Source organism: Colias eurytheme, chromosome 10, assembly GCF_061535395.1.
Source record: "Colias eurytheme isolate Ceu_HAF_F1 chromosome 10, ilColEury1 Martin Lab GWU primary, whole genome shotgun sequence".
Lineage (NCBI taxonomy): Eukaryota > Metazoa > Arthropoda > Insecta > Lepidoptera > Pieridae > Colias > Colias eurytheme.
The window spans coordinates 5,547,978-5,565,706 of record NC_142989.1 but is presented as its reverse complement, the minus strand read 5'-3'; the positions used below and the strand labels follow the sequence as shown (position 1 = coordinate 5,565,706).

Sequence of the window (17,729 nt, the reverse complement as noted above, 5' to 3'; positions counted from 1 at the left end):
GGTCATTTGAAACAGAATTTCAGACAACCTTATATTTTTATCTAAATAAAAATTCATACATAATGTCAATCAAATGTATGTTTTTTTTATGTCTATAATAGTTTTGATTTTAAATACTTTGGATCTTATATTCGAGAAGTAGGCTAAAATATTCAAAGCCGTTTAATCTAGATTCTAGACTATGGAAAGTTTTTGAAACGTCAACGTCAAGAAAACAACAATGAATAAGTTTAATAATCTGTGCTTTAAATGATTTTCGTTCTACAGTTCGAAGTACTTCTATACAAATATTATAAAGAGGAAAGGTTTGATTTTTTGTTTGTTTGTTTGTATGAATTGAATAGGCTCCGAAACTACTTGGCAGATTTGAAAAATTCTTTCACTGTTGGAAAGCTACATCATTTCTGAGTGACATAGGCTAGGTTTTATCCCGGAAATCCCACGGGAACGGGAACTATGCGGGTTTTTTTTTTGAAAACGCGGGCGAAGCCGCAGGCGGAATGCTAGTATAATATAAACTTGTGCACAAATAAAAGGCTCTTCTTTCTTAATAATATTATGACAGAGAAGACTGTGTATATTACTTCGTTTCTCTTTATACTTTAACAATTTTGTTCAAGTTATAAGTAAAGAAATAATAGTACACACCATATTTTTTCTTTAGATAACTGCCTTGGTACCGCGAAAAAGAAGGTGACGACGTTTTCAAGACTGCTCCGTGGCTTGAAGTCACACAGAAAGGAAAAGCATGGTTCATGCTCTCCAAAACACACGCATAGTCCTCGTCAAACATTACCACCTCAGAGGGTAAGTATTTATATCAAATTAAAAAAGATATATGCGAAGTAATTAACTAATTTGTAATATAATATAAGCAATAAACTAATGATTTTTTAAATGTAATATTTAAAGGTAAATACGGTAAGAAGCATTATACCATTATAACTTCCTCGAATGAGTGTGTGCAAAATTAGATGGAATAGCGTTGCACAACTGAGCATGTTCTAATTTTGTGACACGTGTTTTTAATTAAATTAGCCCAGAAGTATGATATCATTGGAATACTGCATATTTTATTATTTCTACGAAAACACGTGGTACAAATGAGCATGATTCTAACTCAAAGGGCTCCAAAGACAGAGCTTAAATAATACATAGTTGATTATATTTAATGACATGTATGTACTATGTATCATATGAGGATCTAGATTAATAATAAAAATATAATATTCATATTGTTATACATTTAATATCTAAACATAAAATTACACATTTACCTTTATATTATAAATATGTGGTGGCACTAACGTGTGGTTTTTTTTTTCACATTATTTTTAAGTATATATTTTAATTTTATTTATCATTTGATATAATATATTTTATGGTCACAGATTTCATGAGGTTCAACCATTAAACATTTATCAAAAATATATTATGAAGTAAAACTTTGAATGACAATATTTTATTAATAAGTTTGAAATGCATAAGTACTTTTCTGATAAAATATGATGGTAATCCATAAACAACCTAAGGTTAAAAAGAAAAGTTAAGAATATTCGTATCGCAATCCGTAGGATAGGAATTAAGTATGTTGGGAAGAGTATTATCAATTATAATATTCGGAGTAGAATTTTCATATTAATCATTAGGAATATCCTAGGAAAATCATACTTTCGTTAAGAAATCAATAGTGTCATCAATCATCAAGTAAGCATATATTTTTTTTAGTAATATGTAATAAACTATTCAGAACTGAATTTTTACAAATAAAACTATTTTTGTGATGCGATAAAATTTAATTTTAAATGTCTCTTACATTCAATTTTTTTATACTCAAACATAAAGTCGAGTTTGCAATATCATTGAAGAGGAAATTTCTTTCAAGGAAATAAGAGTGCCAATTCGATTAAACTCCCAGATAAAAACGTCTTATCAAGCTCCCAACATATGCATACAAATTGTTAAACTCTAACATAACATAGCCTATCTATTTAACCCAGTAGGCGTAGTCTCGACACATTAGTCGGTAATTATCGACAACTAATTTATAGTCCCGTCTTCAGCAATGAAAATGATGTCGCTTAATACCTCTCCCTAATTTGATGGAAGTATACAATGGATACATATATGTTTATAATTTTTATTCTTCACAAAACTTTCCGTAATGTGTCAAAATATTTATATAATAATAGCCTTGTATTAATGTATTTTTATCTAAATTAATAACATCATTATTTCAAATCCGTAGATATATGAAAAATAAATAAAATATAGATTTCATGGATTTGGAAAATCATTTCTTTGCAACACATTCGAATATTGTCAAAACAAATTATTCTTTGACATTGTCAATCGTTATGATACCGACGTTTGATCTCGACAAGATCTCGAAGGCCCTTCTCCCATTACGCTACCGGTATCCTACACGTCCGCGACTAGTTTAATTGGTCGCTTTTGCGTCGCGTTTCGGGCGTATCTCTTTGGTAGAAAGATAAAAAAATCTTATTACAATTTATGTTTCTTTCAATATATGGATGAATCCAGTACCTACTTCCTACTTTTACGTCGTCACTGGAATCGTTCGACATAGCGTCCGTCTACAAAAACGAGGCACAATAATGATGAATTTAGTCATTTTTCAGTCGCATAATATGCGAGCATCGGGCAGCGAGCAAGTATTCTACTCGAGTATCGTATTCTAGAAGTATCGTAATGGGAGAAGGGCCTTACGGTTTGTGTGGGTTTGTAGATACGGTTGATAATGTCGGAAAAATTAAAGATTATTATAATTTTATAATAAAAAAGATATTTCACACTTCCGATGCTACACGATTTAACGCAATATTGTTTTCTCTTATTTAATGTTATTGCAATTAAAATAAAATAAACAAATAATGTTTTATTTTTAAGATGGTTTCAAAATTTTATTGAAAATGTTAAGAAGCCTCTTATATTATATTAAATAAATATTAAAATATGTAGTGTACTGCTGTCTGCATTTATTCAGCCTAAATTATTGCATTCATATTCGATTAATTTCTTTCTGAACTTCTAGGATAATAAAATTATACAGATGAATACAAATAAAAAACGATCGAATTAAGAAAAAAAATTATTAGAAAAATTTAATTTAACAGTTTATAATAGCGTAGTTGGCTCAAAACCATCATTTCTCATCAACATAATTCTAGTAACTTGTTCATCTGTAAATTATAAAATTTATAGATAAATATTTATATTTATTACATAAATAATTACCCGTGAACCGCTAAATCAATTGCATATATTCATCTTTTGCTTATTAACTGTAATAAAATATACAATGATGCACATAATATAATATAATAATACAAGCTAAAAATACAAGTGATACAAATTATCCGTTCCGTCCTTAGTTTTAGTTCCGTCAATTTCTATGATGTCTTAAAGATTTCTCGAAAGGCTTCGAATTGAGCAGAATTATCTTGTAGAGCTTTTAGAGTCTTTTGATTAGAATTTTATTGCACTTCACAAACAACAAAATATTACTAAACTAAAACTAATAGCTTTAACTATATAAAAACATAACGCAGATTGATATTTTCTTAGGATATTTGTTATCCAATAGATTTATAGGATTTTTATATAAATTATCCTCTTGAAAACACAAAATTTATATTTATTTTGATAGAAATATTATTTTGATTGATTGATGTCAAATGTCAAAAAAGTAAATAAGGAGATTGCCATACATGGAATTTTGGATTCCATGAATATGTAATAAATAGAACATTAATTAAACGATTGATATAAAAAAATATCGAATTTGATTAAAATTAAATTAACTGCCATGTTTTTTGTGCATAACATGTGCTTTTTTCATATGCAATTGTATTTGTAATAATGCGAAAAATTTTAACTAATTTTAATTTACTATATATTACATAATATCAAGGTAAATTTCTTGGAAAAACAACACTAAATTTTTTAGGTCTATACTATAGTTACTGAAAATCGTTAGTTACCGACCGATTTCGGTCGAGATCGATGTCGACTAATGTGTCGAGACTACGCCTACTGCATAAAAATAAAGCGAAATCTCGAAATGTTGGTCACGTCACTCGTACGTAGCGACGCGTCAGTGGCGTCATACTAATTGCTATGAGTGTCTGTCAAAGAAGGACCGGCGTCGCTGGGGACAATAGTGCATAGGGTAAAAGGGAACGTATGAAAAATGTCTCGCTAAGATTCGGTTACACCGTTGTAACATAGTATAAAGAGACTAGAGACTATACTATGGTTGTAATGAGAGTCGTCTGGCCGTGAGTTTGAATGCCACTAGATAGCACACGTCAGATAAGCGTCCTAGTGAATTCGCTCGCGACATCGCGTTTGTACATGCTTCTAATTGGGAACGTTTATTGTTGAAAAATGTTCTTTTAAGTCTGACATGCGACTAAATAGATGTGCTGTTCTGTGGTAGTATTTGGGTATTTTACGTGTTTTTTTTTCAACAATGTATATTATTTTTAAAGGATATTTATTGTATTTGTACAGTACATATAAGAAGTTGTAATGCATAAATAGCAGGTATTTTAGGTTTTCCATTAATATACATTAAATATACATAACTAAAAATTCATAAGCCGAAACAAGAACAGAACTCATCCAAACAAGTCCCATAAACCCAAGTAAAGGAATGTATCATGCAACACAAAGAAAGGCCATAAATATCAAGAACTCAACGTATACGCAACTCATCTCGCTCGAATTAAGTGCTACATTTTTCCAGCCACCTATATTTATTAATCTACCGTTGGGGTACGTCGCCGCGTGCGAGTGAGAAATGACGGCTGCCAAAGTTAAGTCGGCTGAGCCAAGACGGCGTCTGAGTTATGGTCGTTTGTTGGGAGAAGGGATAAGGCCATTAGGGCGGGAGTGTAATCCTTATCGGCCGAGTTGCACTTAGGATTAGCTCTGTCAGGAGTTGCTTTTTTCGGCCATTGGCGGGACTTGTCCAGCTGTGATTAGGGGATTAGGAATGCTTTATGGGTATCCAATTGGTGTTATCTAGCTAATGCGGAAAAAACACAGAACGCCGAACAAACTGTAGACTTATATATTTTACTATTTATCAAAGTATGTAGTGTCCATATGTGTGTGTGAATTACGGCTTGTTTGAAGCAATGTTTGACTTGTAATTTATATTGTTAATATCCACATCAAAAAGTGTAAAATATTGAGTATGTAATCATAACGAATATTTATTTGTACAAAGTCGATATAATTATATAGTAATAGTACACCTTTACTACCATAAATCTTGCTTATTTATCACCCAGTCTCTACTCGCGTGGGTGTTTTGATAATAACGTTGCATATCACAAAAATCAACCTACGATAGAAACTAATACAATAGACCTTAAATAGACGTCACTCTTTATAAAATACTCTAGTATTATATTACGATGATCTTAAATTAAGTTTATCCAAAGTAAAAAAAGTAAGAGCTTTAACTTTGATATTAAAGCTTTAAGCTAATAGGTTTTACATACACATACAATCTGTCAGAAATAACATTTTCAAGGTATTGTTCTCGAACTATTTTATCGAATTTGCTCCGACAATATAGTTTAAAATAGTAACATAGTATACCTGAATAGCTACCCACTCTCACATACGACTACACGAGAATATAAAGTAAGACCCAAAAACATAAAAGACGATATCCCTAAATGGTCTTGGCAATCGGTTTTATTGACATATACAATGTGCCTATTATACGGAAAAGTTTTATAGTACTACTTGATGTTGAAGTTAAATTTTCGCATTGGCACCTTGCCCTGTAGCTAACGTCTTGCGGGATACTGTTCAAGCATTATGGCTGTAGATCCACGATATAGGTAATAAAACTTTATATTGGCTGCGTGGCTCCCGACATTATGCGCCTCGTAACTAAGGTCTTGTAACGATAACACTATTGTCTGCTGTTACACCCGTTTTGTTGTAGGAGATCACTCAATAGATACGACCAGTTTATGAATTTGTAACCGATTACAGAGATAAGATATCTACCCATTTGTTACTCGTAAAGCATATGCAATGTATATTACACACATTTTTGTCTTCATCTTTTTGTTAACATTGCATTCTTTGATAATAATTCCCTGAGTATTCTGTAGGACTTGAAATATATCATATAATATATATATGTAAAGTGCCACTGAAAATATAAGTGATTAATAAGGACGAAATTCTAGTAATTGTGTTGAATACAATAATAAAAACGTATCAGGTTTATAGATTTATTTTTAATCCTGGCTGACACATAACTCACCAATATTATTTCTATTTTCGGTAAAATAGAAAACAACCAGGAAAAATAACGTTAATTTATCCGATCACGAAACAAATTGTGCGTTTGATCCAACAATTAAAATGTACTTTTTTTATTCTCGAATAACATTGATATTTCATGGAACAATTTTGTGCAAAGTAATATTGTTTACAATTCATATTAGTTTTTAAATTAATAAATGATAGAAGTTACAAATCTCCTTTATGTAAACATGGTTTTGTGTTATTTGAACAGAATGTTCTTCAGAATTGATAGCCGCAATAATAGTAAATTAATGAAAGCGTCGGTCGAAAAAGCTGTTAATGAGAAATCAATAAGCAAAATGGCCCGTCCAGTGACTGGTGTCTTGTATTCGTTTAACATCTTACCGTTTATGGGATATATTATTATCTTAATTCAGGATTTATAAACTTTTACAAAACTAGCACATAGGTAGCGTACAAACAAAGTTAACTTACGTAAACTAAAACTGTATTATGATACTTTATAACAATTATTCGGAACATTTAAGTTATTGTTTATTTATTCCATCAATTGGGCTTAAATTGTTAAACAAGTATAGATAAAATGGGCAATTGTTTCAATGTAAACACAACAAATGCCCTAAACAACAATTCATTCATTCAAAACAGTGAGTGATACTGTTGAAATCTCGTAACATTTAGCTAACATTTTAATTTGCACACATTTAATTGTATAACATCGTAATAAGAAACGCGGTTATCATTCAACAAAGGTAACAAAGGAAATCTGGAACGACAAAATGAAGGCGATATTAAAGTTTTGCAACTACAAAAGTTTACCTCGGGACGCATTTATCACATTTACTGTGGTAATATTTTCATAGCAACGTTATGACACAGATTACTTTCTTTGTATGTAGAAGTATATCCGTCTGTTTTGCATTTATATTAAAGTTTGTATTAATTTAAACACAGCTGAGTAAATATAGTGTATGTATGGTTTGGCTTTGAACTCAAATTAAGGGACCTAAAAAGTTTATAATGAAGGAAAAAGTGCATTCCTGCAACTGTTTTTAAAATTCGCTTATACCTAATTAAACTGCAAAATTCCGTAAAAAAATATATATTCAACGAAGGAATAGGTATAATAAAAAACGGCAATCCTTCGACCGTATTGAAAGTGAAACGTCTGTGAAAATTAGATAGAGAATTTATTTGTATTTGTGTTCACACTATCTGCTATTCAGTTGGCTAGTCTACGAGGTTGTTCATTGTATATACGGACACATAGCTCAGAAATTTAACATTCGTAACTTGTAAGTTGTAACATAAATGTTAGAATATATAAACATTATGAAAGTAAAGGTAACTAGTACATATAAATATTTCGACTATGACTATGTCGTTTATTGTTATGCATAAGATAAAAATTAATTGTAACGTTCCATCCAACTATATATATTATATATTATTTATTAATAAAAATCTAGCAGATTCCAAGAAAATCAATTTGTATACGAAATTGTGTACCTACCTACTTCGTGTAAGGTTTCCTGTCAATCCGTGACATGATTAGTTATATCATGTTATATCTACATAGTTATAATATTCAAACAGTGTTAACTTCTTAATATTATAATATAATACAGTAGTATGTCCATATGCTTTCCTACAAGACAATATTAATCAGTATTACAAATTCTCAAATAATATTCAATTTATAAAAACAAACACATTATTGGCTAAAGTATTTTTGTAGTTAATTCACGCTTGTAAAAGTTTTAAAGCAGTGCACAGTATAGCCAAAAGATCGGTTTCACTATTAATCACTCGCTTTGCAAAAAGCTAAGGATATTTGCATTACAATGAGATTTTGTTGGGACAAATCAATTAATCATAGCCCGCACAAAGCTAGCCCATTAACTTCGCACTTGATAAGGGAATAATACGAAAGTCCGACAATGGCCGCTCCTTTAGCGCAATCTTTCTACAACATACCGGGAGCGAAAAACGTGAAGTATTCATGACTAGCTGATCCCTGTGACGTCATTTACTTCCCAAAAAAATCTAAGTTTTTGGAGCTAAAAAATGCTATATAACACTCCTTGAAATGTAGTTACTATCCTTATAGGTATTTTGTTTAACCTAGCAGCGTAAGAAATAAAAGTTTCTTAGTTATAAAATCAGTAAATACTTCAATTTATTTGTAAAATAATTAAAAGAACAAAACTTTAAATTTCTGAACAATTAATAACTTTATCGTGACTCGAAAATCTAAACTTTAAAAGAGTTTTTGATATTTTCGGATATTTTACCGAAAAATGTCGATGTCGAAACGGCGATGTTGATAAATGTTCAAAATTTTGTTTAACTTTAAAGTTCGATCGTTTTTCTAAAATATCGCCTATGTTGACGTTTTAATACAAGCTCTAAAAATATATTTTGCCATACTCGCATGTTATGGTTGTTATCTAATATAAAAATATTTTTCGTTGTTATGAAAAATTCGTTACATTTTTCACGAGCGATAACTCTTAAAATAGTTCTAATTAATCACCTTTATTTTATGGCTATTAATTTTTATTGAAATGGGAATTTCTGCCAAAAAAAACTATCATTATCTGACATCTTTATTTTGTTCAAGGATGCATCATCATAGTTTTGGAGCCGTGAAGTAATTTTAATAAGTAATTTCCTCCAGGTCGATACTCCGGACAGCGTGCTACAAAGTGGCCTGGGTCTCGGACCTGGGCCAGACACGGCTCTAAGGTCCATGGTTGACCCTAGAGACTATGATCGCCTCCGCTTCTTTCAAATGACTGCCGCCCAACCAAACACCTTTGAAGAAACTATACATAGGGTGAGCCAAGGTTTTCCTGCTCGGATGTATTTACAAATTACTGTGTTTGTGTTTTAAAAGATTAATAAAAGTTAAATTTGTATCGAAAAATTACCTAAATGACAAGAAAACTATTTGGGTAGTTTATTTATTAATTTAAAAAATAAAGCAAACACAATACACAGTAATATTCAAAATTTCAGCAGGAAAACTTTCTGTTATACTCTGGGTGGCAAAGCACATAGTCACTGCGATGCATATAAATGTATGCTAAAATAAAAAGCAGATCACTATTACCATAGATGTACACTGTTTTAAAAGTGAAACATTTTTGCCAACAGAGTCATAACAGGAATTCAAAATTCAAAATTTTTCCATCGTCTACATTTTGGTTTTCTACATTTGGAATGCTCAAAGAATAGGAGGTGGCTCTCATATATGATTTTGGCTTATCTAATATTTATGTCAAATGTTATTTCATAATTTTCGTATTTATAAGTAAAATAAGGTTGTGAATTGCACAGCACGTATTGCACTGTAGTTTGGGATGCATGAAATATAAAAGTATATGACGCAGAAGGCGAGTGAGTATGATTGTCGTCGAGACTGTTATAAAATGGATCGTTCTTTACATGTTAAACCGCATTCTGATTGTATTGCTCTAGTTTCATTCTCTCGTCGACCATTGCCATGAAGTATCTGAATAATTTGTTTATAAAACTGTAATCTCCTTTGCCCCTAATCCTTGATCCAGCACGATCTGTTTTCCAAATGCTTTTAGAAATTATGAAATTGTGAGTGCATGTGTAATGTGTATATGTACGAGTAAACAGTTAATATTATTCTTTTCACTTGTCGTGGTCCCCAAATAACATAAATATATATTTTTTGCCTCACTCGTCTTCGTGAAAAGAATAGATCAATCCAGCATGTAAACGCAAATAAATTTTACATAAAATACTTATATTTATTTCGCAATTTTTAGTTCGGAAACAATGCTTTTGCGTTGTAGTACTGTATTCTACTTTATTTATAAATTGTTTGCTCAACGAGAAAAACATGAAATGCCTTATTTATTCGTTTTTATTTTACGTTACTATTTTATATTGTTAAATATAAAAATATCGCTTATCAAAATTGTACGAGATTTATTTTTCATGAACGTTAAAATAAAAGAAATATTGTGCTTGTTGCAGTTAAAAGTTCAAGAAGCTATGAAGAAAAAAGACAAACTGGCAAGAGAGCAAGAGGAGGTAATTCGTTAAAACTTTATTTTAAATTTATTTCTCTATTTTCTTTATAATATGAAATAAATGGTTTTTATTCTGAAATATTATAGTCAACTGAAAATTACATGCAAATAAGAGGTCTTTATTAAAATTCAAATAAATTTATGGTTTTTACGTAGAAATTGAATGATGAAAACTAAATTCAAAGAATATTACTTGATGTATATTCCGGAAAATAATATAAAACATAATTTGAATGAAATAATGATTGTATAAGGTTTTAAAATTAAAATATACTCTTCCCAGCTTACAAAGTTACGTTTGAGATTTAGTAATGGATAACCGAATAAAGACATATGAGCAGGGACTCTCACTAATCGCGCCCTAATCTCGACGAAGCCTGTTAAAACTTATACCGCTTCAATACAAAACTTTTGAAGCCCTTTACTAAGCATATTTACACGCTATATATTTGAGCAATATATAAGAAGTACATGCATCAGTTTTATAATCTTATTATCCTTTGTGTGTGTGTGTATTTATAAAATTATTAATTCTATATACTTGTGAGTACAAACAAAAACACAATTTAGAATGAAAATAACAATTTCTTCTTATTACTTTAATGAGAAATTTTGCACAGACCGCATTCAATAGTATAAAGTCGTTCGCTCACGAACAAAAAACGCATAAATTAAGTTAATGTCTTCAATACTTTTCTACTTACGTGGAATTGGTCGTTTTACAGCCTTTGAATATTTATTGTCCTGTTCACGATGTAGCGAAACGTTTTGTGAAAATCTTTTTATTTATGTTTTTACTTGTATTGCACCTCGTTAGCGGGATGCCTTTACACCCACGCTCATATCCATACTGGTTTATTTTTATTATTTCTTAATGATTCGTTTCTGAAAATAATTTGCATACGTTGTAGCCTACGATGTTTTCTAAAATTAATTTATTCATTTCGAATACTGATAAGCTGGTGTAATAAATTATTTGTCATTGACAGGCTAATTATTTCTGTTCGTAATTATTAACTGCTTTTAATTATTTCACAGATTCTAAGAGACATTCGTCACGGCCTTATCAATATGGGAAGAGACGGGGTGCGAGGGCCGTTTGGAGGTATTTGACGCATTTTTTAACAATTTATTGTACTTATTGATCTGAAATATATGAATCAATTGGAATATTTTTTTTTGCCATTCAAATAGAATAGGGGAGAGAAATATTTTTACATCAAACACGAACAGTATTGATACATATTGAGAATGATATTGTTTTAACCATATTAGATTTGGATAAAAGGGAATATTTCAGTTCAATACTGCCGCAATGTTATTCAATATTCTGAATGGGTTTTATGTTCGTCAGGTCAACAAAAATTTGGATGGAATTATACAAATTTATGTCTACTGAATGTTTTCTAGTTGCTTCCAATTTTGGCCATTTTTGATGTTTAGTTGTGACATACTTATTGCAAGCTAGATGTTTTCATGCATTCTAAATTCAAAATTGATTTGAGCTTTTATTTAATTTATTTTGAATCGATATTACTTCATCAGAATTTAATTTGCTTTATGTCCATGTGTATTCGTTAAGGTCAAAATATCGAAGCTTCTAGATGGAAATTACATATGAGATCATAAATTTGAAGCATGTTGCTTGCACGATGTTTTGACACTTAATTTATTGGTCATCTTGACGGAATGCTTATTTTGATATTGTCATTGATTTATCGTTCGGTATCGCAATCATCCGGAATGCTTTCGATGTGCATACTTCATCAATCATACATTCAAATGAGTCGAGTTTTGATTCGATAAAAGTTATTGGAAGCAATTTCAAGAGGATTATTTATTGTAATCGACTGTTTAATGAAATCACACACAATCATGAGTTACAATATTTTGTTTTTTTGCGTCGAAATGCTAAATGCATGTTTTTAAAGATATTTTGCATCAACCACGCACGGCTTTCCGATGTTCGTACACAGCTTACCTGCAGTGTTGTCAGTGAAACCGCAACTTTGTGGGAGGGCATTAAACGGTAAATTTTTTTGCAATTATGCTAGCACGGACATTTTTATTTGCATTATTAAGGGTTATATCACTCAGATCTAATTGGACACTCGTTTGCAGACGACACATACATGTACGATGACGAAGCGAGAGGACTATCTGGCCGGGGGCACTGGTACGACGAACCTCCGTATGAAAGTGACCCCGAAGACTTCCTCATGAGTGGTGGGGCCCCGGCCGCCACGTTTCAAAATGGCCGAGTATGTTTTACGCTTAATCTCCGAAACGAACCAAGAGGCGAAGGTGTGATATCATTGAGAAGCGCCGGCGATATAAGCTTAGCGAGGGCTCCACGAAGAGGATTAATAATTCCACAGAGTGGACCCTACCCGACCACTGTGATACCCCTGCGAACATCGAGAGATAGGGAGAGCGGGGATTACGCCGCCTCCGACATACAGTCTATAGGATCGCGATTATCGGGCATATCGATAGAATCGAGTCGATCCGAGCGGGATTCCAGGAGAGGTTACAGGCAAATGTCAGGCTATCGAATAGGAATAGATCCGTTATCGCCTGCCTCATCAGATTACGAAGATCAAGAGAGCGAGACTGACTCACAACATATTGCAACCGTGCATAAGGTAATTGAATTGAAATCAAAACTTTATGAAATCGACCAATAAATAAATGTATCCATTCATTTCGCATTTAATTTCAAAATTTCCCAAATAATATTTCTGTGTATAATTTTAGTCGGCTGATGATTGTGAAGGAGTTTCAAACTTAGTCGGAAAAGTTAGAGGGCTTAGACAAGATGTACAAAGAAAAATATCAAGATTACGACAAGAAAGGGGTCCCGAAGGCTCCGAAAGGCGGACGAGTGCTGATCAAGCGTTTCCGTGTTCTAATAGCTCTTTTGAAAGTCTACCCAGCGGATCAGGCAGTAGTGAGTGGATTTATTGATAAACTATTTGTCTGTGTTAATATAAATGTTTGTAAATAAGTGTTGTCTTTCTTTTCTATGATCCAAATGCCCCAATCGACATGTATAAAAATGTATTTATATTTTACCGACTGACACTTTCAACCTTTCCACTAATATTTTTGATTATTACTATTGTTTTAATTATGTTTACTCCAAATTGTAGTGTAGGCACATATGTATAAAATATTTATGTACAGGCACGCAGGCATTGGTTCGCGCTGGTAGTAATCATTCATCTCTCTCGGCAGAAGAAAACATAGAATTAAGTCCAGCCGGGCGAAGTTTACTGGTACCTCAGATGCTGTGTCGCGCCAGAGCACTCGTCGATTACATCCCTAATTTATACGAAAAAGATGCTTTAAGATATAAAGTGAGTATTGTTGCATAGATATTAGATAAAGCTTTAAACTTTAAAAAACAAAATCTAACTTAAATTTGTTATTTGCCAACAGAAAGGGGACATCATTGAGGTGATCAACATGAACGCATCCGGTATCTGGCGGGGCGTACTCAATAATAAAGTTGGGAACTTTAAGTTTGCCAACGTCGAAGTCCTTTCTGAGAGAGACGCCTCTAGGTCGAGGACGTTAAAATGGTGCAAGAGTCGGGAGAGGTTGTGGGAAACTCGACCGAGAACCGTCGAGGAACTTTTGAGAAGGATTGACTTGCCCGAATACGCTATAGCGTTTGCGCGGAACGGTTATGAAGATATAGAACTTTTTAAGGAGATTGAACCTTCTGACTTGGACTACTTGGGAATAATGACACCTGATCATCGAACGCGTATTCTCGCTGCTGTACAACTGCTGCACCAGCTTGAATGTAATTAGTATTTTTAATCTTTTGTATCGTGAATATTATAGCCAAAGATATTAAATTCAGAAAAACAACTTACTAATACGGAATTTCAGAAAACAATTATATACTAACAATTTTATAAGTGACTAATGAAAACGACAACACCTAATGAATTTATGCGTTACATTATCATAACTCCCAGGTGGCGAAGGTGATGGCGAGGTAGAAGGAGGCGGATCCAGCTCTGAGGGTGGAGAATCACCTTTCGGTCGACGTCAGTTCCCACGGGACTCGGGCTGTTACGAAGCTGGCGTCGGAGTCGGTGGAGTGCGCGTGCGCACCTCTCCCCTCGTCCACCGGACAGAAGAACCTTCATATAGACCGCCCGAACCGGCGCCCCAAGCGAAGCGATCTATTCGCCGCAGGCAACCTGACGACGCCGAGTGCGATAGGATCGAAAGATACCCGGGCACGGTCGGGGAGAAAGCGGTCGTGCGAACCGGTGGCCTGCCGGGAGGGGCGAGAGACGACACGTGCGAGTCCGACCACAAGTTGAACGTGGTGAAGTTCGTGGCGGGCGGCGAGACGTGCGTGTCGGAGAAGAGCAGCGACTCGGGGGTGAGCAGCTCGTCGCTGAGCTCGGCGCACCCGCACCGTCCCTGAGCTCGGCCCGGCGCGCCCGCGCGGTCCCCGGACGCGGCGCGGGCGCGAGCGCACGCCGCGCTGCCGCCCGCTTACGCAACTGATACCGAAACTGAATCAGCTGAAAATAAAACTCCTGAACAAGAACGCCGTAACCACTAGAAAAATATTCAACAAATTCTGCTCGAACCGCTACGAACTGATACCGTAGTGTGATCGATAACGGGAAAGATTGAACGCTCAAATCTGCCATTTTCTTTAGATTCTTATATGATTTTTTGACTATACAAAATTTATCAAATTTTTCAAATAGATATACAGAGGCGTAAGAACGTTTTCCTAGATAAATATCGCATTTATAGATTTAGTGATAAGACTGACACTCAAATCTGAACCGTTAATGTATTTTTCTTTATAATTGTTATTGAACTTTTGGAATGACCTCTATTAAGCTTTGTCGAGTTATTAATCTGGATATATGTATTTATTGTTACGTCAATCATACAACAACTTATATTTTATTCCAACCTTTTGATGAAAATCAGAAATAAATAAAAGGTTTCATTCTTTATTTGATAAAACAATAATATGCCGATGTTGTAAAACTTTTTTAGTAAAATATAATTTTAGTTTGACGTAAATTTACTGTATCATTCCCCTTTATTGAAGGCGTATCGACGTCGCCAATTACTTTAGATTTAGTTGCTTTATGAAGTACTTACTTATTCTCTGTTCCATAGATTGCCTTTTTGACTTTCTTGTATTTAGAAACTTAATATAATTCTGGTATAGAGTAATTTTAAATTCCCATCATTCGCTTAATTATTTTCGTTAATATTATTTTTATTTATTTGGTAGAAATGTCAATGAAGGTTGACTACAAAGAGCGTTATGAGCGCTCTTTTAATAGCAATAATTGTATATACCAGATATAGATAGGTTAATTATTATGTTGAGACTTTATAATTTTAAGAGAGCTTTATGCGGTAACTCGCATGTATATACGTGTGTAGTGTAGTTGAATTGTGAAATTTTAAATTTCGCCCAATTCTTCCCTGGTCAATGGATTTTTGTCGTTCCCTTAGAACAATTGTTGTGAATCTTATAGAAAACACCAACGTTTAATTAGAAATAGTCGATGCTATTACAATAAATGTAATGAATATTAAAAACGGATATTTCTACCTGCACCTGCTCTTTATTTCATGTGTAACATCTATAAAATTAATTCATGTATATATGTATAAAAATATTGTAATTGTTTACATGTTTTTACGGCATTTGAAATGCGAAATTTATTTACATTGGCATTGTTTTAAAACGGCTGTTAAAATTTACTTAAATATTAAATCATTGTACCCTTCGTGGTATATTATAGCGTTTAATGTAAAAATCTCTTCATGAATTTCATTTTCAATCATGAACTAGTCTGAATTAAAATGTAAATAGATAGATGTTTGTTACCTGTATATTGTAGATAGAATATGTTTCTTTGACATTTATTGTATATTCCTTACATTTTACTTTTTATTGAAATTAATTTTTAAATATATATTATTTATATGTTTCATCGCTATTTAGTAGTGATTTTTATTTGCAGTTTAATTGTTGTAAGATTGCAAATTAATTAATTTTAACGATCCCTTTTGTCACTTGTGTTTTAGCAATATTTCGCAGTGCTGTACTTTTGTAGCGATGTTTATATTTTTTTAAATGAACCTTATGTAAGTTTACAATTCTACAAACATGGATTTTAAATAAATATATCCAAAATTTACTTGAAGTTGTTTTATTGTACATCTCACTTTAGGCCCGATTTTTCAATCCTTGGTTAAAACTTAACCGTCCAATAAAGTATTACGCGATAATATTAAAATGTCACCTGTAAACTGTCAAATACGGGCAAGAAGAATACATTTTTGAAATGGCAGTTTAATACGTTATTCAACGAATAAGTTTAATTTTATATTCAGAAGGATAATCTAAGCATAATTTAAAAATCTACACTAAAAAATCTGAACGATTTTTATTAACAGATAGTCCGCAAAGTTTTAATTTATTTGTAATTAACCTTTTGCATACCAAAAATATTTGAAAGTTGCCACACAAAAAATTGAAAATGACAGGCATGTAAAACACTTTTTGTTTTTCCCAAATAAAAATGTATTTAATGTCTAATAGCAGCCATAACTGCAAACTGTTTGAGCGCCGCTCGTAAAATAGTCGTAAAACTAGTATGGTAACTCATTAAATTGGTTATTAAAATAACTATAATTTAATGAACCATTCAAATTTCATAGCTTTCGCGATATAATCGCTTCACTAACAAAATATGTAACTGTTATTACATTATTAAGTATTATACTAGATATAATTAGTAATTTGAATAAATTAATTGAACATTAATTGTTCAATTCATTTTTTTTTCATCTAGTTAAATATAAATATTGTGAGTAGAAGAAAAAAAATCACTACAAATAACAAATATTTTATTTATAAATATATTGTATAAATAGTACCGTACCTCTATTTATTTGAACCTAGTTTATTTTTAATCTTTGAAATCTACTCTTATGAATTATTAGAAGTCAAATATTATGTTCCCATCCCATGTTTTAATATTATTCTTATTAAAACAAGACACATGTCATGTTTTTCCTACTTAAAAAATATATTTATGTATGCCGAGTTTCTGATACTGATCCAACCATTGTAAATGTACCATTGTAAATATTTCGATGCTCCTTTATTCATGGCAATACAAGAGATTCACGATTCACCAATATTAACCTAATGATGCTATTTAGTATTTAAAGAAAACATATAATTGAGTCTAAAGATTATTTTGAATAGTGAAAAGGGACACTACAGAAGAACATCTCTTTCGAACAGGCATCGCATGTTATAGT

General features: G+C 32.3%; 1 protein-coding gene across 6 annotated transcripts in view; it reads left to right on the top strand.

The window, feature by feature from the left end:
* Positions 1–16,591, top strand: part of LOC149905179 (uncharacterized) — a 123,671-nt gene extending 107,080 nt beyond the window's left edge. For 2 of the 6 annotated variants that reach the window (XM_090106020.1, XM_090106019.1), the window contains exons 5-13: positions 665–807; positions 9,002–9,160; positions 10,336–10,392; positions 11,430–11,496; positions 12,513–13,036; positions 13,149–13,341; positions 13,578–13,750; positions 13,833–14,202; positions 14,381–16,591. In XM_090106020.1, the coding sequence (XP_089962146.1) occupies positions 665–807; positions 9,002–9,160; positions 10,336–10,392; positions 11,430–11,496; positions 12,513–13,036; positions 13,149–13,341; positions 13,578–13,750; positions 13,833–14,202; positions 14,381–14,841 (2,147 nt within the window). In that variant the 3' untranslated portion in view covers positions 14,842–16,591. The remainder of the gene's footprint in view (positions 1–664; positions 808–9,001; positions 9,161–10,335; positions 10,393–11,429; positions 11,497–12,512; positions 13,037–13,148; positions 13,342–13,577; positions 13,751–13,832; positions 14,203–14,380) is intronic. The other 4 variants (XM_090106022.1, XM_090106023.1, XM_090106024.1 and 1 more) reach the window with 4 other exon arrangements.
* The last annotated feature ends 1,138 nt before the right edge of the window (positions 16,592–17,729 follow it).